Here is a 27,604-nt window from a genome sequence, read left to right as displayed (position 1 = left end):
AAAAGAGTTGCAAATGGTAGAGTTCCTATATACCCTTCAGCCAACTTTCTCAAATGTTTGAGGGAGTGCAAGTACCCAAACCAGGAATGAAGTTGACAAAATACTATTAATTAATCTGCCGACCTTATTCTAATTTCATCAATTATCCCACTGGTGACCTTTTCCTGGACCAGGATCCAATCCCGGATCAGGATCCAATCCCGGATCACACATTACATTTAGTTGTCATGTCTCCTCAGTCTCCTCCAATCTGGGACAGTTCCTTACACTTTGTCTTTTATAACCTTGACATTTTTGAATGTCATTTATTGTGTAGTTTACCCCTTATTTTGGATTTGTCTGATGCTTCCTCATAACTTAATTCAGCTTATGCATTTTTTCAAGAATGCTACAGAAGTGATTTTGTGCCTTTCTCATTTCATTATACTGAGAGGTACCTATTAAGAATATCTCTTAGCACTAGTGATGTTAACTTTGATAACTTGACTAAGGTGATGTCTGCTAGATCTCTCTCCTGTAAAGTTAGTCTTTTTCCTTTTGTAACTTACAGGTATCTTGTGAGGAGGTACTTTGATTCAAGGCAATTAATTTGAGTCTGGGAAAATTACTGACAGAATTAGGGAAGGTGGGTGTAAATAAAGCAAGAAAATAATTTAGAGCCCATAGACGGGTGTTTGGGGGTATTTGTGAGTGTGAAGGATCTGTATGAGGGGGTTCCAGGTTGGTTTAAAATGCTGAAGTGGCTTGTCATTCGCGGGTGAGGATGGTGCAATCGCTGGATAAGGTCCTCAAGAAAATGTAAGTGTCTCTGAAAGGTTTCCAAGAGCCCTTCCTGTCTCCTGACAGCGCCACCTTGGAAACTGTCGGGGTCTGACTGCACCACGTCGGACTCTCGAATTAGGGGTACTGGAGCCAACCGGCAGGTATGGGAAGAAGGAAGCCCAGGCGGCCAGGCCAGCGTGGGGGCGGGCGGTGCAGTGCGCACGCGCCTGGAGGAGGCGCGGGGCGGGGCGGCGGCACGGGGGCGGGGCGGCGGCGCGCAGGCGTCTTAGCGGCGGGTCCCTGCGGCTCGGGATGGAGGGTGAGTGAGTAAACAAGCCAGGCTAGGGCGGTGGGGCCGGGCCTCCTCACCTCGCCGCCCGGGGCCTGAGGGAAGGAGAGGCGAAGGGGTCAGAGACTTGGGAGGAAGCGGAGGGGCACACTACCTGCCTGGCCAGGGGTCACGGGGCGCCCACTCCCCATTCCGAGGGCTGAGGGAAAGGGGGCGATGGGGCGAGAGAGCCCCCGGCGCGGACCGCGTCTGCGGCGGGGAGGGCGGTGTGTCGGGGAGGAGGAGCGGCGGGGGCGGGTCCGGGGACGGGGAATCCCGTTGGAGGGCGGGGTGGGCGGGAGCCCCAGCGCTGGGAGGGCACGGGTGGGCGGTGGCACCTGTGGGGGCCCTTAGCGAGGTGGACTCCCGGGGATCTGGGGCAGTACACGGGGAAGGCCATACACGCGGGGTCAGCTTGCGAAGACTTTGCAGGGTGTTGAAGAAGCGGTGGCAATAAAAACAGGGCCAGGACTAGGATCAGGCGAGTGAGGCTCCTAAAGCGCAAAATGTAAAGGGGCGCGCATTCTTGGGGTCGAGCCGGTGCCGCGTGTCTCCTTCGGATTTGCGCGCAAGGCACCCAGCTGGCCTCCCCTCGGTCTCTGAGAGGCGAGTTCTCTCCAAATTTGGTCTCGCGCCAATCCCTACCCACCCCAGAATTCTCTTGGGGATCAAATGATATAAGGGAACGCGCCTTGAAGCAAAGGCAAGGTGGCGTATGTGGGACATGCCTGTTACGAAATGTGGGACAAACTTATTTCGGTAAAAAGTGACTGCTGAGAAATGGTTTTGGGGGCGGGGAGTGGATGGGATGTGGAAGGATGTTGGTGCCGCCGGTGGAAATACTGAGAATGGGCTTTTGATAGGTGAAATATGGAATTGTAAGTGGAGTAGTCTAGGTATCGAGTCTAAAGCTAGAGGGGTGGGGAGGAGGGCTGAGAGCCGAGGTAGGCGGAACACTGGGTGCGTTCGAGGACGGCGTTGAAAGTGTGGGTCTCTTCTTCCGCATTTGCTGCCATGATGCCTTTAACGATAAGAACCTCCCACTCAGTACTTTAAAGTTTAGAAAACAGGCATTGAATAAAGTTTCCGGCCTGAGAAGGTGCTAACTCTACCAGAGGTTTCTGTGAGAGTTTATTTTAAGCCTTGGAATCCCCAGGGCTGGGATGGCGTGGCATTGATAAAAGAGGTTACTTAATTGCATAGGAGAAAAGTGCGTATTGGGAGTATTGGGAGATAAAGTACTTTTTTTAATGCATTAATAATAGAGGAAAGGATCATCAGTAAAAGTGTTATACTATTATTGTCATGTGTATGCTGAGTGTATCACAGACAGCGTGAATTAATTCTCCCAGGGCAGAGATGTTTTTTTCACTGATGTACCCTAAACACCTAAACCTGCCAGGCACACAGTAGGTGCTCAACACATATTTGTGGAATAAATAAATAGTAGGAAGATCTCTAGGACTGGGAGTTGGGAGATCTGGATCCTAGTTCTGCCACTAACTTGTAGGCCAATCATGGACCTTGGTGCTAAGACAGACCTTTAAAACTTCCTGGGGTTAGACTTTTTGAAATAAATTCTGCTTATAACTTTTTAGTTAAATGTATCTTTATATACAAATGTAAAGCAACTATTTTAGAATAAATATTTTAGTAAAATACCATTAAGAAAAACTCCCTGGGATGGAAATGACTTTTTCATTATGATATTACTTTAATTCTCTTTGAAAGAGCGCTAGAATAAGAAGCCTAGGATTAAAAATGAAATTTTGTTCCCTAGAAGACATTTGTGAGAAGGGAAAAGGGGGGAAAATGTACTTGGACTTGTTTATCTTATACTTGCCTTTGAATTAGCATGGCTTTAAAAATCTGTTTAAAATATAGTTTTTGTCCCTTTAATTCTTGGAATCTGAAATCCAGCTTCCTTAGTTCTCTGAGTAACAATTCTTCCCTTGATTTGTGCCTTACGTGAAACATATAACAATTTATTTCACTAAGTATATCTTTTTCCTGTCTTATATTAGGTTTTAAAAGTTTCTACTTTGTTGACTAGCTACTTCCCAAACAAAGGTTTGAGGCAGCAACACTAAAAACACATTACATGTCTACTTAGGATAGTTAAGTTACAGAGAAAAGGGCAGAGGACCTGAACAGGCATTTTTCCAAAGAAGACATACAGAAGACCAACAGGTACATGAAAAGATACTCATCATCACTAATTATCAGGGAAATGCAGATCAAAACTGCAATGAATTATTACCTCACATCTGTCAGAATGGCTATTGTCAGAAAGACAAGAAATATAAAAGTGTTGGTGAGGATGTGGAGAAAAGGGAACCCTCATGCACTGCTGGTCACAATGTAAGTTGGTACAGCCTTTGTGGAAAACAGTACGGAGATTCCTCAAAAAATTGAACAGTAAGACTGCCATACGGTGCTTTCTTCCTTGGGCAGCACATATACTAAAATTGGAACGATAAAGAAGATTAGCATGTCCCCTGCACAGGGATGACATGCAAATTCATGAAGCATTCCATATTAAAAAACAAACAAACAAAAATACCTGCCATACAATCCAGCAATTCCACTCCTGAGTATTTATCTGAAGAAAATGAAAACATTAATTCAAAGAGATAAATGCACTCCAGTGTTTTCAAAGCAGCATTATTTACAATAGCCAAGATGTAGAAACAATCTAAATGTCCATCAGCAGATGAATAGATAAAAAAAGACGGGATACACACACACACACACACACACACACACACACACACACACACACACACACACACACACACACACACACACACACGAATATTATTGGGCCATTAAAAAGATGAAATTTTGCCATTTGCAACAACATTGGTGGACCTGGAGGATATTATGCTTTGTGAAATAAGTCAGACAGAAGAGGACTAATATTGTATGTATTCTCTTGTATGTGGAATCTAAAAGCGTAAAACAATGAATAAAATTTTAAGAAAAAATATGTAGAGAAAGATGAAGAGAATTATACCAGTTAGATTAGGATTGAGGGGGAGGGTTTGAAAGAGAAAAACCTGTTTAGGAAATGCCTCTATACCAGAAAGTGCCTGGCTTTGTTTGTTTTTAATTTGTCCAAACTGTGTGTTGGGCTTCTTCATGACCTCTTTAGTCCATTAGCCTATCAGCCAGGACTTCAGCACTCCAAATCTTAATGTCAAGAATTTCTTAATGGGAGTAATTTCATGCCTGTGATGTGTTGTGGCCTCTGACACACTTGCCCTAATATTTTGATTCAAAATGGATTAACTGAAAATCTTATTTTATTGAATGATAATGAGCAGTCAATAAATATTAAACTTTGTGCTAGTGTAATGCAGAACCAGCCAAGGTAGAGCTCTAGCCCATTAGGAGATTCCTTTAATTCTTCTGTATCAACGTTGTAAATCCTAAGAGCCAGTGTTTTCCTTTGGGTCTCATGAAAACTAACCCTGCTTTGATTTTAATCATTGTTGTCTCCTGTGCACATGACCTGATTCTCTTAATAAAGCAACACTAGAAAATATTAATGCTGTAATTTTATTTTAAATAAGAATTCAAGGTCACAGCTTCCTGTTAGTAAGATTGTTTCTATGTATATAGGGCCCAGAAGCTCAACCTAATAACAAATAACTTGGAGTAGTGAGAGTGCATAAGTTAAAGATGTGCTTAATAGATACTAGTTGAAGGATCTATAAGGCTACTTATCTAGCCACGAAGTTGATTTTAATGGAAATGTTGATGAAATTGGCGATCACCAGAATTGTGTGTTACTAGACAGTTTTTGCAGAGGATGTTCACCCCTACTGTTCATGTTTCAGCTGTATCATGAACTGAAAAGGAAAGAATAAGGTGGAAAATTAAAAAATCTGCAGTGCCATCTGCCTCCAAAGCCTTACTCAGCCTGCTGGTTAATAAAATTATTTGCTATAAAAGATAAAGTAGTAAAGACATTGAACTTGGCCCTAAGACAAGCTGTTTCTGCAAAGGGGCACCTTTATGTGGGTGAAAGAACTTCCTAGTTTGAGATTTTTATATTCTAGTCTAGTATGTCTCATTTTCCTGATACTCTTTGTGGGGACTGGCTAACTGCCAAATAAACTTCTAGAGACACTGAAGACCCATTTTAAAAGCCTAGCAAAATAAATATTGCCTCATGGTCACATGAGATTCAAATGTCACTTTAATTGTAGAAAGAGGAAGTGTGGCTTATTTTACATTATGATTGCTTAAAAGTCAATGACATTTTCGTGTGTATGTGTGTACTATTTTGGCCAAATAAAGCACTTGAATAAAATTAGAAACAATGCCATTAATTATTAGACTGTTGCAGTGTGTTTATTGTCATCTCTTTTGACAGCCTGTAGGAGATCACATTTCAGTTATAACTCCTTTTTAAATAAAATTATTGATGTTTTTCTGTGACCATCTCCTCTAAGAAATCTGCACACATATCCTAGCAACTATGGATTCTTTTCTTTTCCATTACTTGATCTCTAGTTTTAAATGGACATAGCAACCTGACCTAAGCTTACTATTTCAAAAAGGAAAACTTCCTAAAGGAATGGGAGAGGGATTGCAGTTCAAAACCAGTTTTTTAGGAGGTTATGATGTGTCGTTGAATTGTAATCCAAAACATTTGGGTCATCTGAGTCTTGATTGGATAACATAAGGTTTCTGAGGGAGGCAGTTTTGTCCTAGATTTGAACCATTTTTTCATTTCCTGGAGCAGATTATTATTAAGCTTGTTCAAGGCAGCAATTATATGAGCAACTACTTAATATTGCATGTGAGTGGAGAATATATTCTTCGTTTTTTCATTCAAAAAAAAAAAAACAAAACAAAGAGTCTCTCCCTCTTTTGTCCTTCATTCTAGAGAGGAATGAGAAGTACTTAAAAGATGTAGGAGGAAGAGAGATGCTGTAATTTATTGGAAAGAAATTCAAGTCTGCTTAATTTTTTTTTTATAACCAGCACCTTAGGACTCTGGAATTCAAATTTTTAGATTATGGTGGTGGTGTTTGATTCCCTTCCCCTAGAGACGTAATATTTAACGCATAGAGAATTCTGTTTTTAAGAGCTTGAATCACTTGATTGAGTTAATAGCAAAGATAGCTCTTCTATCTTTCCTTTATTTATCCTCTACCTTTAAATGCCTTTGACATAGCATTACACCAATACATTTGGTTCTTCAAATGAAACAGATACAGTCCTCTTAAAGTCCAGTTGCATGAGATACTATAATCATTACCTGATTGTGGCATATGTGTGACAGTGGGTTAAATTTTGCTGTTTTCTTATCTGTGCTTTCATTTCTTATGGGTAAAACAGGCAATTTTAAAATGTTTCTAAACTTTAGTTTCTGTTTCAAATTTTGACTCTTCGTGGCTCCTTGTAATGTTTTTAGAAATTTAGAATGTTAGGTGAAATGAATAGAATTAGTTCTCCAGGAAACCTGAGTAGTTGATACAGAGGAAAAACATAACCTTACAGATTTTTTTGAATTTTTACCCGTACTTAATATTTGTTCTTTCTCTAAAATAATTGATGGGCCTGCTGGTTGAGTCTAGAAGTTGGTTCAGACAAGCAGAAAAGTGCATTTGATAATTATGAGAATATTTTTGTATGTGTGACTGGAAGGATAGAATTTAATAAAATAAAAGTGCCTTTCTCAAATGGCATCAAGTATTATTAGGACCTGACTTACATGCAGATATAGTGGTAGCAGAGACCTCAAAGTCTTCATAGTTCTTGGGGGGAATACTACTGAGGGTATCAGGGTCTAAATATGCTCCACTGACTTAAAAGCACTGTCTGTTTTCTTTTGAAAAGCTGAATATTTGTTTTGCCTTTGTGTCTTGCCATTCCTCTGAAGAAGAGAAGACACTTATAAAACCCTACACTTTGCCTTGCATTCTATAAGGTAGGTAGAGTGTGGTACAGTAAGTACTTCTTTAAAACTGTGAACCTTAATTCAAACATGAAAAAAAAAAAAGATTTGCAATGTTATATATTTCCGTATGTCTTGCTGTTGACTTGGAGATGAGATTATGCTGTTACTATATCTGACCTTTATTGCTAGGTGTGTGGTGAACTTAGGCAATTTGGTAGGTATAGTTTTATAGTGTGGGTGGATCTTTCCATGAAGCTCTTTGATGGTAACTTGATTCTTGCTAAACATTTCTCTAAACTAAGGTAGTAAGTAGGCTTCCAAAATTCCAAGTAATCCAAGTTCCTAAATATCTGTGAAAGAAAGTCTTGAAAGCTGAATTAAAAACAAGGTACCACAGGAGGACAGAGAAACTGCTTTTATGAAATCTTTTCTTAATTGAAATGTTCTTTTGAACTCATAGATTTGGGTTCTTTAAGCTTATGTTTTTATGAGTAGATGTAATGGGAATGAAAGTATAATTGACCGTATTTATCTGAGTTTGAGGAATGCTTCATTTCCAGGCAGTAAAATGCTATTTATCATCTCTGTCTCTTTTAGATTACAGCGAAATGGATATATCAAATCCCCCAACTTCCAAATGTATCACTTACTGGAAAAGAAAAGTTAAATCTGAGTACATGCGCCTTCGACAACTTAAACGGCTCCAGGCGAATATGGGTGCAAAGGTAAACATACTTCCCAAGTGAAAGGTTATGTATGTTAATGTATTGATACCATATTGAAGCGTTGGGTTTTTTTTTCTAAAACTCTTCTCTTAAAATCCTAACAATTTTTTCCTTGCCTCTGCTAGGCTCTATATGTAGCAAATTTTGCAAAAGTTCAAGAAAAAACCCAGATCCTCAATGAAGAATGGAAGAAGCTTCGTGTCCAACCTGTTCAGTTGATGAAGCCTGTGAGTGGGCACCCTTTTCTCAAAAAGGTACTTCCATCATCAAAAGTAAAGTGTTATATACATATGCTGCAAGTGAGGACGTGGCAGCTTTGGAGGGTCAACCTTTACTAGAATTCACTGTCACTCACGTCAGAGATGAGAATTTAGAGTCTAGAGTGTTTCAGTTACTGCACAAAAGCATGTTATTTTACATATTCATAGCAGACAATGCTCACTCAGCTCAGAAGTGGATAGAAGCATTTCAGAAAGGCATAATATTGTAGCTACATATTGGTTTCATCTCTTGTATGATTCCAGAAGGATGAAATCTCATCAGAATAGAGTAAATGCAGTATAAAAATTTTATATAAATGAACAGTGCCAAGATAAATCCAGCCAAAATCTTCACCAAATAAGTTATTTTGTTAGGTATAAGGTAATTTTTTAAAAATGTTTGTTTTTCATGTATGTTATTTATTAAACTTTTGATTTTTTTTTTTTTTTTGAAAAGGTACTTCCAGTATCTAAGCTCAACCTTCCTCTCTTTCTTGGACTAAAGGATTTTTTCCTGTATTTGTGACTTATTAGAAAATAAGGATAATGGTTAGAGCTATTACAGTCGACTTTGAATAACTAGGATGGTAAATCTGTAAATTTAAAAATGAAAGAATAACCTTTTCACCTATTGTTCTCCTCAGTTAATGAGTATAGACAAATAAGTCATTTACTGTCTCCTGGGCTCTGTGTACAAGCTTCAGAGCAACCTTTTTATGTGTCGTTTGGCACCCCAACTACTTTGAAATTGGAAAAGGAATGTCATGGAAGATGGACAGGAGTATATTGATCAACAGGATATCCCTTATTGTAAACTTAAAAGTCATTCTAGTTTCTCATAGAGATAATATTTTAAAAATATAAAAAGCAGGTAGTGTATTGAGAGCAGTTTCCTTTCCTAAAGCGGAATATGACTGTAATTTCTATACTACTTTACTTCCCTCTGTAATGTCCCCATCACCTATGCAGCTAAGTTCATGTCCTCTGTCTCAAAGTTAGGTCTTCAGGAAAACTTCCTTGTCTTCCTCCTCTTTTCCTAGGACTTTCAGAGGCCCTTTGCTGTTGTGTACAGCCCAAGGAGACCAACAGTTTTAGATTGAACTAAACATCAGTTGGGTGTGGGGGCACTGTGCTGGACTCTGTAGAGGATACAAAGGTGAATAGGAGACAGTTCCTGCTTTCCACAGGTTTACAGTCAAGTGGTGCTTTTAGGAGCTGATTGTTACAAAACCCTCAGTTAATTAATTTGTGAGAATTAGAAGGCGACTGGGATCATTTTGGAAGGAAACTCCAATTCTCTCCTGGGTTGTGGGCTTGCCTTTCCCTCTTTATGTCATTGCTTATATTTCAGTGCACCATAGAGAGCATTTTCCCGGGATTTGCGAGCCAGCATATGTTAATGAGGTCTCTGAACACAGTTGCATTGGTTCCCATCATGTATTCCTGGTCTCCTCTCCAGCAGAACTTCATGGTAGGTATTGAAAGCACCATGGTGATTGTTTAAACTATGTGATTTTTTTGTTGATAAGCTGGCACTCCTCTTAGGGTAAAGATTATCAGAATATACTTAGCAAAGTTTCAACATGAAGCGCACAGTGTTTTTGTAATTTATTTACTCTGAAAAACACAAGTTGCAGGTTGTTCTAACTTGTTAGATTTTGTGCTCTCTCAAGTGTACTTCTGAATTGATGCTGGTTCTATTTTGAATGAAGGTAACTGGGCAAGACTCCAGTTTTTCCTTACTACCTTGGCCCAATTTTATAACATCATGTGCAGTTAAATGCAGTCTAAATCAGACACTTCAGGCTTAAAGCAGGTTGACAACTCTCTGCTGATGGAGCAATCCTTTCTTAATCCCCTAAAGGCAAGATGCTATGAAAGCAACAGAGATAACAGAGGCACAGATGGATCTACAATCCTTTCATCTGGGCTTTATGCTGACTCCTGCTAGGATTATTTGTGGTTCTGATAATCAGTCCTCTCTAAATACTGCCATTGCTTATCATGCCTGGTGACAGATAACAGTTCTACTGCCTGGAATAGGATATAAGTTTACAGAAGGAAATCATCTCTTAGAATAAAACTTCAGAGTAATTTTACTTGATAGTTGGAGATCTAAGAGTGACTGTGTTCTCTGATTAACAACAACAACAAAATCCTTTGGTATTGTTTATTGCTAGAAAATATACATAGCTTATACTGCAATTGACTTTAGGTTCCCACTGAGTGTGAGTGGCATGAATTACAATCATAATTTTTTATTATTATTATGGGAGGTTAGTCTTAGTCTGTGTAATAAAATATACAAATATTTTATGGTTGCCGGTTTCTGTTCTAAATATTCCAGTTATATTATAGGTAACAGTCTTGGAAGCCTTCTTTTTCGTCTGTCTCTCTACTTATGAGAAGAATAAGAATTGAAGACTTTTTAGACTGTTGCTTATGTGATATTTGTACCTATTTCACAATGATGTTTAGAGGATAAAATGAGGTAATAAGTGAAATCACTATGAAAAATAAATGTGCTTTCAAATTCTAGGTGTTGGTGGAAATATCATTGTTAGTATCCAGCTTAACATTTGATAGTTAATGTTCTCAAGTGGTAAAACCAACTTTTTTTCCCCCCTAAGAGTAGCATTTGTTCCCTTCCATTTGAAGTTTTGTTGGCAAAACAAAATGGCCAGTCTTTAAAATGCAGTCAACGCTGTAACCAAAGGCTTTTTCAGGAGATTCAAGCAGCAAACAAGGCTCAGCAAAGGTTCTGTTAAAAAGGAAAGAGGAGATGGACAGTGGATTCATGACATGAATCACATCTGGTTTGATTTCAGGTAGAAGATGAGACAGTTCTGTGCAATATCCCCTACATGGGAGATGAGGTGAAAGAAGAAGATGAGACTTTCATTGAAGAGCTGATCAATAACTACGATGGCAAAGTCCACGGCGAAGAAGGTAGTGGCACTGGGCCTCTTAGGAGAAAATTTTGTTCAAATGGTGCCTCTTCTTTGGTGAACCATCATCTACTTTTATCTGCTGCCTCATGATGTACACACTGAAGAATATTTCAGTGTCATCACGTGGCTGGGAGTAAAACTTTTATATTAAAAACATGCCAGTTAAATTTTAAAAGGAGTTGGGACATAAAGGATTATGTAGTAATCAGTGGCTGGAGAGAAAGTTCAGCAAACAAGTAAGTTTGATCTTAGGCGTTATTCTTAAATCCACCCAAGGCCATTTTGTTTTCTTTCCTTTTCTCTGAGACTGACAATAACATAACGTCTCTTCTTAGATCCAGATACCCCCTGTATCTCCCAGAAGTTGGTTATTATATTCTGACTTTTCTAAAAGTATTACCAGGTCAACACGCAATAAAGCCAATCTAATAATACTGGGTTGTGGTTAAGGAAAGTACAGTGTTAATTGTAGGGCACCAAGCAAGGGGAACAGGCAGCTCATGCTCAAAAGAGCCGAACTTCCATTGGCTTTCAGGGAAGGGATTTTTAAAGGCAGTGTGAGGGAGGGGGCCATAGGGTACATGATCAGCTTGTGTCCAATTCTTGAATTGATTGGCATCAAGGTGAAGTTTCAAGCATTATCAGACTTCTGGTTTCAACCAGTCTAGGGTCTACGTACTTGCAGTCAGCAGTTTTCATCTGGTTGGGGTCTGCTTGTAAAAACAGCTCAGGAATGTGTCTCAGGCCTTTATCTATATCTTTCAGGGAACTGGGAGTTTGGTGGTTCTGCTAATGTGGCAGATTTATGGTCTAAATTGTTACCAATTGTGCCCAACAGCTATTTTTTGTTTCCACATCTTCACATTTCCTAATCATTAACTCTTGAGCCAGCCTTTTTGTGACTCAGGGAGGGCCTGGGAGACTAAAGCAAAAGCCTTTTACTTCAAAGGACACTGACACAGGGGCTTGTACATGATTTCAAAAGCAAGTCATTTGTATTTAGTTGTATCTTTAGAAAAGGTTGTCAGGGTGTAAAAAGTGGGAAGATAGGAAGAGATAATCTGTGAATTTGCAAACCAGTAGCCTCACCTGCTCTTTAGGCAGTTGAGTGTTGTAGTGATGCTGTTGAAATGCATTATTTATACACAGCGCCCCCTAGTGTTCAGAGGCTGTATCCTAAGTTGTAGTATAACCTCATATAGTATGATTTTAGAAAAAAGTGTTGTCTTTTGATTCAAATTTATCATCAGCCCCCCAAACCACATACTTTTTCATTTTATCATTCTTTCTCTGTCCTATTTTAATTGTTCACACATTTTGCAAGATTTTGGATCATAACTACGAACTGATCTATAACTGAGGAAGTGAGGACCCCAGTAAGACTAAAGCCCATACCTGGATTTCCTATTCTAGCCAGCTGAACTGTTAACAGTTGTAAGATCCAGTCAGATTATTGTAATTCCCTGGTTATCCATATAAAAATGTACATACGTTATCTATCTGAGCCTCAGGAGTGAATTTGGGAAAACCTTCCTAGGGGGACTAATAGTTTGAAATGACCATTGCTCATCTAGCTAATTCTTATATTTCAGAGATGATCCCTGGATCTGTCCTAATTAGTGATGCCGTTTTCCTGGAGTTGGTAGATGCTTTGAATCAATACTCGGATGAGGAGGAGGAAGGGCACAACGACACCTCAGATGGAAAGCAAGATGACAGCAAAGAAGATCTGCCAGTAACAAGAAAAAGAAAACGACATGCTATTGAAGGTGAGTAGCATGACGTCCTTATCCCACCTTGAAAGTGACAGGGAGAGGGAAGAAGACAAAAACAGAGGGGTCTTTTTTGTGGGAGCAGGGGAGGGAGGTAATTAGGCTTGCTTGCTTGCTTGCTTTCTTTCTTTCTTTCTTTCTTTCTTTCTTTCTTTCTTTCTTGTTTAGAGGCAGTACTGGGGATTGAACCCAGGATCTTGTGCATACTAAACATGCGCTCTATCACTTTGAGCTATGCCCTCCCCTGAGGTTTATTTATTAAAGGCTGCTAGTACTTCTCATTGGTCCTCTTAAAACATGATCATTGACTAATGGTTTAAGATAGTTGTGACCTAGCTGAAGAGGAAAGTCAGAGAACTTAGAGAATAATCATTCTTCATTTCTAATTATAAAAACAGTGTGTTTGGAAAACATGTAGTTATAAAGAAGAAAATAAAATTACCCTATTATCCTGCTACCTAGAAATAACCAGCATTAATATTTTCTTCTGGACTTAAAAATGTATGGATTATAAATATATGTACACCTAAAATGGATACAGTGTTATATATCAATTGTATCTCAATTTTTAGAAAAGTGCATGTGTAAATCCACATATATATACGTTATGTGAACTTGGTATCATGCCACATATGTGTGTATACACATATATAATTTTATATCCCTTTTTATTTAATCTTACATCGTGAGCATTTTCCCACGTTGTTAAATATTTAATTATTTAACTAATTTCGTGTTTAATTTTACTCTGTGTTATTTAATTATATGTCCAGAGACATAGTGTCTCTCTTGTTATAATTGAGTTACGGTATCAGTCTTGTTCTTCAGCATCAACATTATGATAGGGTTCTTATGTAGTCACGTCTCTCCATGAAAACGTCTGTTTTCACCTCCAGATTCTGTCTTGGACTGTGGATTTTGTTGTTAACATGTAGATGATTCTGATTTCCTTATTTAGTGGTAGCCTATTTAAGTCCAGGTAGCACTGACCTTCATGTATTCCTAAACTGTCAATGGTTAAGTTAACAAAGCAGCTCTAATCAAAATTCTGTGACAAAAGGAAAAATGATCAAATAACTTTGTTTGCACACTCTGATTATGGCTCTCAGGAGCTTTTTGTCATTTCCAATTCAGGCAGCAAAAAGAGTTCCAAGAAGCAGTTCCCAAATGACATGATCTTCAGCGCGATTGCCTCAATGTTCCCTGAGAACGGTGTCCCAGATGACATGAAGGAGAGGTAGGGAAAGCTGTCCCCCTCAGGCCATGTAGAGCACTTGGGCAGGACTTCTATACAAGGTTGTTTGGGGGTAATAAATAATCTTGCTTATGGTAAGTGCATTGTGATTTGCCCACACTTCTGATTACCTCTAAATGCCCATGCCCATAGTAAGGATCATCATTTGCTGGCTTTTGAGTAAGTCTGGGCAGAGAAGTTTAAAAATTTTGCCATTTTTCTGGAGAGTTACTCCAGCACCATATTTATCAAATCTTTCCCTCCCCTTACTTTCAGACGCACGCCCAGCATAAGTACAGTGGTGTACCCACTTGGTTGTACACCATTCCAAAATCAGCAGGACTCATAAAAAACGACATCCCTCCTTGGACTGTGTCTGGATGACTGTCAGGACTCAATCTGCATTTTCTCAGTGGAGACGTTCCCTTGGAAGGAACTGTTATCTCTCTTTTCTTAACTAGGTATCGAGAACTAACAGAGATGTCAGACCCCAATGCACTTCCCCCTCAGTGTACACCCAACATCGATGGCCCCAATGCCAAGTCTGTGCAGCGGGAGCAGTCTCTGCACTCCTTCCACACACTGTTCTGCCGGCGCTGCTTTAAATACGACTGCTTCCTTCACCGTGAGTGGGTCTACTCTGAAATGCCCTCCTGTTTTCCATCCCCTAACACCACTTCCTTCTCTTTATTTTAGTTTGTTATGTAGAGTTCCCAGCTTCTGATCTGATGATGGTTTTACAAAAGGGCCAGTTCTATTTCCTCTTGTTCAGTAATAGTACAATGTGCTTTGCATGGTCAGAACAGAATAACCAGCAGCATAATTGTCCCTGAGAACCCACTAGCTTTGGAAGAATTGTGTTGATGTCAGAAATGATTAAATTTTGTCACCATGATGATAGATGTTTATATCTTAATTCTCTTACAATAGCTCCTAATTCAGTATTGTTCCTCCCCATCCTGTCAAGTGCATGAATTCTTGAAAACAGGACAGTTATATGTTTTTCAGCTTTTCATGCCACCCCTAATGTGTATAAACGCAAGAACAAAGAAATCAAGATTGAGCCAGAACCATGTGGTACGGACTGCTTCCTTTTGCTGGTATGTTTTTAAGCTGTTCTGCCGTTGATAAACTTTGTTGAAAACTGAACAAGAAGTGGTCCTTGGGCTTTCTGTGTCTGGGAACACAAACCAAATGAGCCAGCACATAGCACCCTGGGGGGTCATACAGTACGGAAAAGACATGACTTCTGCTCTTGAGGAGCTCCCAGATACTGCAGCAGCAGGACTGTGAAGTTAGTCTTATGGAGTGAGGTTTGAAGAGCATTGAAGGCTTTCCTGCTCTAAATGTCATCCATTCAGATTTCAGAGTCTGAAACTGTATTGTTTGAATTGGAGGGGTGTGTGTGTGTGTGAGAGAGAGAGAGCGAGAGAGAGAGAGAGAGTGTGAGAGGGACTGTTTTCTTTAAATGCATATAAATCTAGGAGGAAAAACACCTGAAGGTACTGATGTCTTATTGTCTGGTAATCAACAGATGGACCCTTCCCTGATAGGCAGACCTTATGCAGTAGCATAAATTCTCTTGCATTCATGTGGGGAGACAGTACACTGAGAGCCAGCAGGGAATAGGTTCAAGCTGACTTGCCAAAGACACAGTTTTGCTTTCTACACAGTAGGGTGAGCTTAGGTAAAGAATAAACACCTTGATAAAATTTCTGCTAACCTATTACAATGAGGTTATACAACCAAGTGCCTTTTGGGACTGTCTTTACTGGATAATAGAAGGAAAGATGGTAGAGAGTGCCATTGGGTAAAAATCTGGAAAGTGTGCCATATGGTAATAGCATAAGAGTAAATAGACTTTATCTGGTTTTTTCGTCATATGTATTGACTCCTTCCTATATACCAAGTGCTGTGCTGAACCTTAACATATTATCTTATTTTCATGCTTACAACAACATCCTGAGGTGGAGTAACTATAGGTTACCAAAGTTACATATTTTGCCTAAAGTTTGTTACCATGTCAGTGGTGTGGCAGTGATGAAATTCAAGCTCTCATCTAACTCCACGTCTATGCTTTTTAATGCATTCCATGCCTTTTAAAATGTCACCATGTTACATCAACATGCCAGCATTTCTGTAACTCAAAAGGTCATTGTCCTTCTCACGGTAGTTATCCTGGAACCCTGTACATGTTAGAGATGCTCCCAATGCCCAAAATGTGTGTGTGTGTGTGTGTGTGTGTGTGTGTGTGTGTGTGTGTGTACTGACAGAAATGCATATGCATAGTTTTCCTTCTACTGCTTTTTGGTAAAAAAATCAGTAGATATTCAAATATAATGCCGGACTATTTCAACCCCCCGCCCAACTTTTTATTAAGAACATTTTCAGTCATACAAAGAGGTTGAAAGATGCCTTCTTCCTGGATTTAATAACATTTTTTTCCATATTTGCTTTATCCTTGTATTTGTGTATGTTTATCTTTTGATGAACCATTTGAAAATAAGTTACAAACATTGTGATACTTGTTTGCTAAATATTTCAGCATGAATCTAAAAATAAAGACGTTCTCTTATATAACCATATAATTACACCTGTGAAAATTAACAAGAATTTCATAACATCTATCCATTCCATATTTAAATTTTTTTCAACTGCACCAAGAATAATTTTTTTTCCAAACCGGGATCATTCAGTCATGTACCATATTTCATGATATTGTCCTTTCAGTCTCTTTTAATCACAAATACTCACACCACTTTTTTTTTCTTTTTGAAAAGTCCAGGCTGGTTGTCTTTTAGAATGTCCCATATTCTGGGTTTATCTGTTGTTTTCTTCTGGTGTCATTTAACTTGTTCCTCTATCCTCCATTTCCCATAAGCTAGAATTAACTCTGGGAATTAATTATATTTATGTTAGTCATAATTATATTTGTGTTAAACCTTTTGGATAAGAATACATTATAAGTGATACTGTGTATGTCACATTGTGGCATTTTCACATAATATCAGATTCAATTAATTTCAGAGTTTCTCTTTTGAAATTTCTTTTAGGGCCTACAGTACATTACTCTGAATATCCTTAGTAATGGTAAACCTTTATCCTTTACTTGTAGATTTAGTTTTCAGAAACAGAAATCTTTGGGAACCAAGTCTGGTGAGCAGATAGATGATCAAGCTGAATGATAATTATTTGGTCTTTATTTTTTTAAAAAGGCTAACATTATAAATCAACTATACTTCAATAAAAAAATAAAATTAAAAAAAAGGAAAAAGACATAGCTATAAAGTAATGAAACGGTATTCTTCCAAGTTTAATATACTGATTTGGAGGGAAGTTCCAAAATAAAATAGTAATATTATATAGGTTTACAGATTATACATTTTATTATTGTAACAGAGACAGTGCAGTAGAATGGAAAGAACAGTGAGACCTGGGGATAAGGAGCCCCGATTCTTGTACTCATTCTGGAATACTTGGCTGCATACTTTCAACAGGTCCCTTCCCTTCTCTGAACCTCACTTCCGTATCCACAGGAGAATGTGTTCTTAACATTCTAGACAGCTAGCATGCAAATGAATTTAAGATACAGCTCACTGGAAAGTTGAAGATGCATAGATGCATCAGTTGTATCTTTACAAAGGTTATTTTATAAGACAGCTCTTCTGTGATGAGGTATAAGTTTGTAAGTTTTAGAATGTTTTTTGAGAAGCTGTTATGTGGTCATACCTATATGGTACAGAGAAAAAAAAAGAAGAAAAAGTGTCTGGTAAGCACAGATGTTGAAGATGGTTTGTGATGATAGGGTCAGTGTGGTGGCTCCGGGCTTGTTCCTATTTCCTAACTGTAGCACGTTCCCTGCAGGAAGGAGCAAAGGAGTACGCCATGCTCCACAACCCCCGCTCCAAGTGCTCAGGTCGTCGCCGGCGAAGGCACCACGTGGTCAGTGCTTCCTGCTCCAACACTTCAGCCTCTGCTGTGGCTGAGACTAAAGAAGGGGACAGTGACAGGGACACTGGCAATGATTGGGCCTCTAGTTCTTCAGGTAAGAGAACAGAAAATGATCTTTCTGTTCCAACAGGACTCTGGTCAACCCAAGATCACTCCCTAACACTTAGCATTATTACATTTTTTAAATTGTTCATTCTTTCTGCAGGTTCTGCCTATAAGCAGAAGAGACAGGGAATATTTTTGTTCCTAACTATTCTGCCTTTTAAAGTAGAATGAAGAACTGAGTTTGCAGCAAACTGCCGATGACAGCCTCACTCCATCTTCTGTTTCTCTTGTTTCTTCCTCTCTTAGAGGCTAACTCACGCTGTCAGACCCCCACAAAACAGAAGGCCAGTCCGGCCCCACCTCAACTATGTGTAGTGGAAGCACCCTTGGAGCCTGTGGAGTGGACTGGGGCTGAAGAATCTCTTTTTCGAGTCTTTCATGGCACCTACTTCAACAACTTCTGTTCAATAGCCAGGCTTCTGGGAACTAAGACGTGCAAGCAGGTACTGTCTGAAGGGAGCAGGAGCAAGCCTGGGCCCTCCCGTCACCCACTGCTCTCTCAGCCCTTTTGCTGTCTTGTAAGGCTGCCTGTCTGGATTGAAGCTGTCATAGGCTCAGTCCCGCAGGACCCTGTGCTTCTGGGCCAGGAAGTGGGCTCCCCAGACATGGGACCTCCTGCCAGTGCTGGGCCTGGCAGTGCTCGGGGACCTGCTCTCCTTGCTGAATTCCTATTTCTGTCTCCAGCCACTGTCTAACTCTTCAGGATGTTTCTATCCGCTTTTAGCTTGTGTGGTGTGTGCTTGTGTGTGTGTGTGTGTGTGTGTGTGTGTGTGTGTGTGTGTGTGTCCTGTGTCTCTTTCTAAACGTGGACTCCTTTCCTAGAAGAGACTCCAGGTCTCTCTGAGGAATCTTCTTACCTCGCACTCCTGCTCCTGCTTCTGTAGCTGCAGTTCCGCACCCCACATTGGTCTCCTCATTTGCTTTATTCTCCAAATGTTCTGTTGCTACATTTTCTAACTACTACCCCCCAATAGCTGGACCTAGACCTTGCCTTTCTCACTCACATCGTCACTAACATCACAATTTGATAGCAGCTACTGATGCTCTGAAGGCAGGAAAAGCCTGCAGTGAGAAGACAGACTGAAGTGCGGGCACAGGGAGTCGGGTGTTAGGGCCAGTTTGTCCAAAAAGGAAGGAACACCAAGCTTAAGCCCTGCTCACTTAGCTCCCTACCTTCTGGAAGAGTCTCGGTGATCTCTCCTTTGTGCTTCTGCTTAGAACAAGCAATAGAACCATGAGCTGAAGTGCCCTTTGCTTTCATTTTGGAGCTCATACCTGTTTCCCTGAGGCACAGGTTCTTGACCTCAAAATCTGCAGGACTGTGTGTAGAACAATGTGTGTGTTTTCTGAGAAGATTTATAGTTTTCATGGAATCTCAAGAAGGCCTTTAACCAAAATGGAAAAGAACAAGCTAAAAAACAAATGCTCTAAGGGAAGCAGCATGTTGAAAAGGAACCAACTTTTCAAAAACGTTGTCCTGCTGAAATAGTCAAGGCTCTGACACTTTTATGCCAACAGAGGGAGCTAGTGCTCAGCCAGGTGGTACCTCATGTCCTGCCTTAGACTCTGTTACACAAGCTACATAGTTTTCCCGCTCCTAGGAAGAGGCAGACACAGCTGGTTGGAATTGACTTACTCAGGGCTTGGTAGGCAAAGCAGTAGATGGAAGCTACTGACCAGGAAAGCTGTACCTGTGCTAGTATTTCTCCTTCTTGAATCGTGATACACACTTAAGAATCAACTTTAGAGCCAGTGACCCCATGTTCCAGGGCCACTCTGTCCAGTTGTCTGCCCTCACACTCTCCAGAACCCTCCCAAGCCCAGCACCTGACAGGCTCACGTATCTGACCACTCAGCTCAAGAAGAAGTGACAGGTCCTGTTGGACTTCTCTTCCAGGTCTTCCAGTTTGCAGTCAAAGAATCACTTATCCTGAAGCTGCCAACAGACGAGCTCATGAACCCCTCGCAGAAGAAGAAGAGAAAGCACAGGCAAGGGCTGGACAGAGAGCTTTCTTCCACCATCACCTGTGCCCCGACCTCCCCTTGTACTTCCCTGCTGCCTCCCTCTCTAGCCCCTTCCCATCCATTAGCACTGCCCAACAGGGGGCCAGCCTTCTCAGCCTTCTCAGCCTGTGGGTCTCTGCCCTTCCCTTGTCCCTTTATGCTGTGGACCATGAAATAACCGGTTTTCCATTTGTAAGCTCCTGGCCGGTAGGACGTGAGCTGCCTTATGGCTCCACCCTGAGGCCATTTCGTCTGTTGGGTCGTTAGTTAGCACTATACCCACTTCTCAACTCTGACCAGAGTTTGGCTTTTTTTTTTTTTTTGGCACTTGTTTTTCTAAGTTGCATAATGACACTGTCTTCTAGCTAGCCTTTGCTTAGGGTTGGAAGGTTGGTTTGGTGTTTTTTTTTTAATCTGACACTCTGCCTGGCTTTGTTCCCTCAGAAACTGACACCAGTTCTAGATATAGAAGGAAATCCCTGTGGCTTCTCCCTTTCAATTCCTTCACTCAGAGCAGATTCCTAAAAATCCTTCCCACCTACCATCTTGAAACTTTAATAGACATAGAGGGCTGGGTTTCATTTTGTATGTGTTTTTTGTACTTCTACATATGTTCGGAGGGGAGGGTATAGCTCAGTGGTAGAGTATGTGCTTAGCATGCACGAGGTCCTAGGTTTAATCCCCAGTACCCACATTAAAAATAAAATAAATACATAAATAAACCTAATTCCTCCACCCAAATACATACGTTTGTTTACTGAGGGGGTGTTGTTTGTGTCTTAATCTTGAGGCATAGGCCAGCTGCAGGTAGGGTGGACTCCAGCTTCCCTGGACCAGTGTGAAGGCCTCCTGTGAAGGGCTTTGGGAGGAGGATCCCCAGTCATCAGACCACAGTCCCTTAGAGCAGGTCATGTTGTCATTTACCCAAATCTACAGAGTTCCCCAGGGCCACAACCCAGAGCCATGCTGTCTCTCTTTCAGGTTGTGGGCTGCACACTGCAGGAAAATCCAGCTGAAGAAAGGTAAGGTCCACCAGGGTGCTCGGCTCAGGCGGCTCCTGTGGCCACCCCTCCTGCTGCTCCCGCTGTGGCGGCGCTTGTTGACCCTGCACAGCTTCCGCACGTGCAGGTTCCCCTGCAGAGCTGGGAACAGCTCAGCTTCTCACTGCACCCAGGAAGACCTCTTAAGAGGTAGAGTTACAGGCCTTGTGGTCTCTGACTTTCGTCATGTGCCACCTGCTGGGTTCTACTCTTCATTTAGTGTTTAAAATAATCTGGCCATTTCCAAAGCAAATCACCCCTTTGTAACTTATTAACTGTCATCACCTGTGATTGCGTCTCCCTTCAGACGCTAAATGTGTGTCCAAGGTTATGGTCAGAACAAGCCTCCTCTGAGTGCGAGGGAGGGCAGCTCGGGAGCGTGGGCACAGCAGCATCCTGGTCTATTCTTTACTCTCCTAGATAACTCTTCCACCCAAGTGTACAACTACCAACCCTGCGACCACCCAGACCGCCCCTGTGACAGCACCTGCCCCTGCATCATGACTCAGAATTTCTGTGAGAAGTTCTGCCAGTGCAACCCAGACTGTAAGAGTCCTCTGTTTGCCTCAGCACCCCAGATTGCCCTTCCCCCACCCCGTCCCATGCCCTTTGCTGCTTATGGGCCTTCTGATGTTGTCTTTGCTGTGTTTTAAGTATTCTACACAGGAAATAAGATACTTAAGACCTAGAAAATACATTTTTTGAAAATCCTTAGGTATATGATTCTAAAAGCATCAATTATGCAGAAATCAGATGCTTTCCCACCTTCACCTTCCAGGGCAGCATTAAGAAACATGGGAATCTTTTCCCTTAAGGCACAAACACAGCCTCCCTTTTCAGGATGTTGTTTTACAACGTGTATAGGTTGCAGTTCTGTGCATGTCTATTTTAGTCTCATATCTGGAGGTTTTTTGTTTGTTTGATATCTGGAGTTTTAGTATCAGGTCAAGCTGGATGTCAGCAGAAGATGGAACAGAGGCTCAGAGTGCTTCTCCCTCACTTCCTGTCCCCCTTCCCCCACCCCCGCTCAAGACTGAGCAGTTTGATGGCAGCCCCCAGAGCTTGCAGAACTTGTTACCCAGGCAGTTGTGCTAGAAATACCTCCTAACCCATAGCAGATATCAATCTTAACCACAGAGGAGGGGTGGGTGTTGTGCTGGGGAGGACAGTGGGTGGAGGAGGGTGGCATAGAACGGATGCCTTCTGTTCTCAAAATGATTCTTGTTTTGATAGGGAGGATTTACCAGTGAAAAGCATTGATTTCTTTTCCTCTGGGGCACCATCCACTTCCCTTCCAAATTCTACCAACAAAGCTGGGGGAGAGCATTGTTAGGGAATCTCTAGGAAACACATCTCCAGAGTCAAACCTGCTTTTTTGACTCTCGGGTATGAACATTGGGAGACACTCCATTTTCTCTGAAAAGCACTTGAGTATGATTTTTGAGAAGGGAGCTTTTCTCCTATTTTGCCAAATATCCTTGAACCCATAGCATTGACTTCCCCACTGTCCATGGAGTCAAACCTGAGCCCTAGCTTTAGCCTGCTTCTCTTCCTAACCCCTGTCCTCCCACACAGGTCAGAATCGCTTTCCTGGCTGTCGCTGTAAGACGCAGTGCAACACCAAGCAGTGTCCATGCTACCTGGCGGTGCGAGAGTGTGACCCTGACCTGTGTCTCACCTGTGGGGCCTCAGAGCACTGGGACTGCAAGGTGGTTTCCTGTAAGAACTGCAGCATCCAGCGTGGCCTCAAGAAGGTGAGGGCTTTTCCCAGGACTCCGGGCCAGATAGTGGAGTGGGAAAGACTGAAGTGTCCAACCGGCCTCTTTCTACTGGTTCCTTAGGGGGTTTGTACATCAAAGTGGTAGTAGATCCTAACAGACACACGTCTCCCGAGTTAATCATGTTTTGATTCCAGTGAGGGATTAGAAGAGTGACCCCATGAACTGGCCAGAGAGGAGCAGAGAGGATGGACATGTCGTTGATGTTGTCTGTTTTCGCTCGACACACAGCATCAGTTCCACGCTGGTCCAGGAGGCCCCCAGGTCTAGAGGAAGAGGTGTCACATCTTCCACCACCTCCCTTTTTTGTTTTTCCTCCCACCAGAACACAATGGCTTAGGCCTTTTTCTGTTTTCAGATCCTCTTAACAGTTGCTAGTTCTTTCCACCCTGCTCCCCGCAGCACACGTGCACGTCCAGCACACATCCCCCCGGCTCACACACACCCTGTAGTCTGAGGTTTGACTCCCTCTTCCCCAGCACCTGCTGTTAGCCCCCTCAGATGTGGCCGGATGGGGCACCTTCATTAAGGAGTCTGTGCAGAAGAACGAATTCATTTCTGAATACTGTGGTGAGGTGAGTGCTATCGGTTTGGCCCACACTCTTATCTGGGGAGATACTCTTTAGAAACCTTGATTTTCTGTGGGCCAGACTTCTGTGAATTAATCTCTAAATAACTCAGCTGGGTTCTCATGTGGCCTCTCAGGGGATCCCACAGAACTGTTTGCAGTCCTGAAACAAACCACTCTTCAACTTTTTGGCAACTCAGGCTATGCAAGGGGGGCAGGTGGGGACTCTGGTCAGCCTTAATGCTGGTCAGCCTGGGTGGGGTTTGGGATGAAATAATCCAAGGTCTCCCACTTACAAGTCTCATCGTGATACTCAGTAAGGGACAGGGGAGCATGCCCTGAGCAGACAGCCGATCGCTTATGTGCTCCTTGTCTGTCTCTGCAGCTCATCTCTCAGGATGAGGCTGATCGACGAGGGAAGGTCTATGACAAATACATGTCCAGCTTCCTCTTCAATCTCAACAATGGTACGGAGTCGCCTCCTCTCATCCCAGGGTGGTCTCGGGCAGGTCTTCTTACCAGATTCCCGTGGCCACAGTGCAGGCTCAGATCAGCTCTGAGTCTTCCAGCAGAAGCTGAGCACAGTGGTGAGGCTTAACTCACAGACACCATTAGCCACAGTTTTCTTGCTTTGGGAGAACCTTCATTTCCAGGTTGTGTTTGCAGTCAGAGCACTGAGCACTTATACCTCAGAAGTATCCCTGCCTAGCAGATGGGGAAAGGAGATCTGTGATTCCAGCAAGACTGGGGGTGGGGGACCCAAAGGGAGCGCTTCCACAGGAGGCTGTGTTCCTGGGCTGCTGGCTTCCTCAGCTCCTGTTGGTTTGTTGGGCTTCAGAATTCCTCCTGGATTGTATTTTTTCTGTTACTGTTTAATTGATTTTAAATTCACATCAAGAAGCTGTAGAGTTGCTTGGTGAGTTCACGGCCTTCCTTGGTTTACTTTATACAGATTTTGTAGTGGATGCTACCCGGAAAGGAAACAAAATTCGGTTTGCAAACCATTCAGTGAACCCCAACTGTTATGCCAAAGGTGAGTTCCCAGCAACCTGGGAGGTGGGGTGAAGGATGGTTGCTCCACTTACTGTGATTTCTATCCATGATTCAGTTTTTTTTCATAGCTGATTTTTTTTTTGTCCAAAGATAATCATGATGAATACCTGGTATCATTTTGACTCTCTCTCGTTCAGTTTTATAATCTGCTTTTTCCACTGAATACTTATAAATATTTCCCCACAAACATGAGTCTTTTAAAGATAATTCTTTCCCCATGTTACTAGCCAGAATAACAGATCTAAAAGCATAGAGACAGCTACCTTCAGTGACTACTTTCTAATTCCACTTCATTTATGTTTTCACTGGGAATTTGGAGAAAATCAGCCCAGACTTTACTGATTGATGACTTGGAGATGACTAGGAATCTAGCCTTGGGTTTATCCTATTTGCAGTGGTCATGGTGAATGGAGATCATCGGATTGGGATCTTTGCCAAGAGGGCAATTCAGGCTGGTGAAGAGCTCTTCTTTGACTACAGGTGAGGCAGCCAGGAGTGGTCCTAGGGAGGTGGCCCTAGAGGTAGTAGGGGTGGCTGTTGGAATTGATTTGGGGGCTTAAGGGGAGTGATGTGGGTGACAGAGATGATCTCACGGTGGTCAGGGCTTTTTCTTTGTTCTGTTCTCTGGTGCCTTGCCTCGGAAGTAGGGGCATCATAAACCGCTGTTAGGGAGTGGGAGGGGGAAGTGAAACGGGAGGGGACTCCATCTTTTTAATCACAAAGCCTTGATAGTAACCTGGTTCCTCCTCCTGCTCTGGGACAGGTACAGCCAAGCTGATGCCCTCAAGTACGTGGGGATCGAGAGGGAGACTGATGTCCTTTAGCCCTCCCGGGCCCCACACCAGCGCTTATGGTAGCGGCACTGTCTCTGCTTTCATGCACACACCACCGCTGCTCGAGTTTCCTGCACTATGTGTCTCCTACACCGAGAAACCCACCCACCCGCTCCCTCTGTAGTGAGGCCTCAGCTGTGTCCAGTGGGGACAAAACTATCTCCATGAGAGGGGAGACAAAGGCAGCTAGGGCTTGGGCTCCCAGGAGAGAGAGTTGCACAAGCAGGAGACTGCATCTCAGGCCTTGGAGGAAGAGAACACAGGCTGGGGGCAGATGACTTATGCTTGATTTTCTTATCAGCTACCCAGGCTGTGGGCCTCAGGAATCAACTTGGACAAGCGGGCAATTCAGGCTGGTGAATTGCATTAGCCTGTGATTCTAGCTTTCCAAATTAAGGGTCCTTCTGTAGTTGGGTTGCCAGCGTCTCTGTGGTCCTAATACCTGGAGAGAACAGGCTCAGTGAAGTTTGGTACCTGGAGCTTAGCGTGGTCGGGGTTAAAGGCGAGCCTGGCAGGCAACACAGGCTGAGTTCAGCGGGGAGATGGGTCACCTTACTACCTCTTTCCTCCTGACAGGCTTCACACTGAAAGAGTGTGGGTTCTAAGTATAGATATGCAACACTGGGAGAAGGAAAACTAAGTCATTCTTCCACGGACAGAGAGTGAGAACCAGCCTGACAACAATAGATAACCTGCTAAGCTTGGGGCCCAGCTGTATACCCTGGAGATGGATGGATACATTTTCAGATTCCCAGGAGCAGCTGCTGGTACCCTGTCAGCTCTTTCCGAAGTTCTGGCTTAGCAACTGCAGGCACACATCATGCTGCTGCTGAAGGAGTTGAGGGGCTTTTGTGGCCTGGCTGTGATGCTCTGGTCCCCTGCACACACAGTTGTTTTCAGGCCTTTCATTCCCCTTGAGGCTAGGCTCACAGGGCCACTGTGGCTTCTCTTCTGGGTAGAGGGGCGCAGGCCTGGACTAGAGAGGGGGAATGCTGTTGGTTGATTACTTTCCTGTCTGTAGCACCTGCTGTTGGAAAGGGTGAGTGGACAGTATGTGTTTGGAGGTGGGCGAGGGGCTCCCAGATTGCACGTGTTTAAGATGGCATCATGCATGCAGCACTGACTGGCAGAGGGTCCTTGAGGCAGGCCGACCACCTGTGCCAGTTTGTGGTGCCATTCTCTCTGGGATACACACAGAGCAAAGCACTTTATTTCCTTTAGAAGGTCTGTAGATTGGGGTGGCGTTTGAGCTAAGGTCTCTGGGGTCCCTGCCTAAATCACGTTCCTGAGGGAGAAGGGAGAGAGGGTGGAAGATTCTTCTCTAGTTCTGTCTCATGTCCTGGGGGAGGCAGGGGAGGCTGCCTCGAAACAGGAGAACCTAATGAGAGTGACGCCAGCTCTAAGAGCTGCCCCTGTGCCTGTGGCTGGTGCTGAGCTGGCAGGGAATATGGAGCATTGCGCTGGATATAAAGACGTGGGCAGGTGCAGACTGGCCTAGGGAGTGTCAGAATAGGGAGCAGGCTTCTCCCTTCTCTCGGGGAAATCAGAGCCTCTCTTCCCCGGTCTATGCTGACCACTCCCTTCCTACAACCCCACTGGCTGTCCCATAAAGCAAGGAGTAGGCTTCCCTCTGGCCAAGCTGTCACATAGGGATTTTTGTGGGACATGCACGCATGCACGCACACACACACACACACACACACACTCTTTCACTTACCACACTTGTGAGCACACATGCACTCAGCACTGAGCACACGCCCAGCCAGTTCCTGACGAGAAGCCTCTTCCCACCTGATTGGGCCAGCCCCCACCATGATTCTGAAATCTGCATCTGCCGTGGTTTGTATGCATTGTGTACTGGGGACACCTTCTAGCTGAACTGTGGGCTCTGAATTACTCATAAATTATAGGGAAAAACTATAGACAAGTGAAGGAGAGTTAGGGCTGTATGAAATGCCAGAGGCTGGCTATAAGGAATAGGTGGGGGAAAAAATTACATGCAGCCTTTGAGAGGCTAGACTCAAAGGAGCCCCCCCCCCCACCAGTGTGCAGAATCACTGTGGTTGATCCCCTCCCCCCCAGTGTCAGACCACTAATACTCCTGTTCTGCCAGCATTCCCATCCTTTTCCCTGCTATCCCCCACCTTTAAATGACGGGTCTCAACCCCTCCCCCCCAGACATGTAATGATGGATGGAGCAAGGTGGTAGGAACCGGGGGAGGCTGGTATATGTGCGGCTTTATTGCCAGTGAATTTCACGCACTTTAAAGTCCTGTGGCTTGTGACCTCTTATCTGAATAAAGTGGTAGAATCCATTTTGGCAAGT

General features: G+C 42.8%; 1 protein-coding gene and 1 non-coding gene across 3 annotated transcripts; both read left to right on the top strand.

Annotated features, from left to right (window-relative positions):
* The first annotated feature begins 1,020 nt into the window (after nucleotides 1-1,020).
* On the top strand, nucleotides 1,021-27,593 carry EZH1 (enhancer of zeste 1 polycomb repressive complex 2 subunit). Of its 2 annotated transcripts, none has more exons than XM_031468727.2 (21): nucleotides 1,021-1,081; nucleotides 6,944-7,034; nucleotides 7,602-7,729; nucleotides 7,855-7,983; nucleotides 9,341-9,460; nucleotides 10,818-10,938; nucleotides 12,533-12,709; nucleotides 13,847-13,949; nucleotides 14,408-14,571; nucleotides 14,955-15,046; nucleotides 17,811-17,991; nucleotides 18,249-18,445; nucleotides 19,900-19,991; nucleotides 20,988-21,028; nucleotides 21,467-21,592; nucleotides 22,622-22,800; nucleotides 23,304-23,399; nucleotides 23,778-23,859; nucleotides 24,345-24,425; nucleotides 24,841-24,925; nucleotides 25,209-27,593. In XM_031468727.2, exons 3-21 carry the CDS (start codon nucleotides 7,613-7,615, stop codon nucleotides 25,267-25,269), a joined length of 2,244 nt encoding a protein of 747 aa, XP_031324587.1. In that variant the 5' UTR covers nucleotides 1,021-1,081; nucleotides 6,944-7,034; nucleotides 7,602-7,612; the 3' UTR covers nucleotides 25,270-27,593. The 2 variants fall into 2 exon arrangements, with proteins under 2 accessions (XP_031324587.1, XP_064351811.1); XM_064495741.1 differs by having other exon boundaries at nucleotides 9,341-9,464; nucleotides 10,822-10,938.
* On the top strand, nucleotides 3,525-3,633 carry LOC116158063 (U6 spliceosomal RNA). The gene has a single exon (XR_004142288.1). It is a non-coding gene; the product is annotated as a U6 spliceosomal RNA (small nuclear RNA).
* Nucleotides 27,594-27,604: the final 11 nt, after the last annotated feature.

This window comes from Camelus dromedarius, chromosome 16 (assembly GCF_036321535.1).
Source record: "Camelus dromedarius isolate mCamDro1 chromosome 16, mCamDro1.pat, whole genome shotgun sequence".
Taxonomy (NCBI): Eukaryota; Metazoa; Chordata; class Mammalia; order Artiodactyla; family Camelidae; genus Camelus; species Camelus dromedarius.
Note: the sequence above shows the minus strand (reverse complement) of the source record. Positions and strands in the feature narration are given on the sequence as shown.

Coding starts and splice junctions, on each gene's coding strand:
- EZH1 (XM_031468727.2), top strand. CDS start 7,613: ATGGATATATCAAATCCCCCAACTTCCAAATGTATCACTTACTGGAAA. Junction 10,939..12,532: donor CAAAGTCCACGGCGAAGAAG/GTAGTGGCACTG, acceptor CTTATATTTCAG/AGATGATCCCTGGATCTGTC. Junction 24,426..24,840: donor CCCCAACTGTTATGCCAAAG/GTGAGTTCCCAG, acceptor TCCTATTTGCAG/TGGTCATGGTGAATGGAGAT.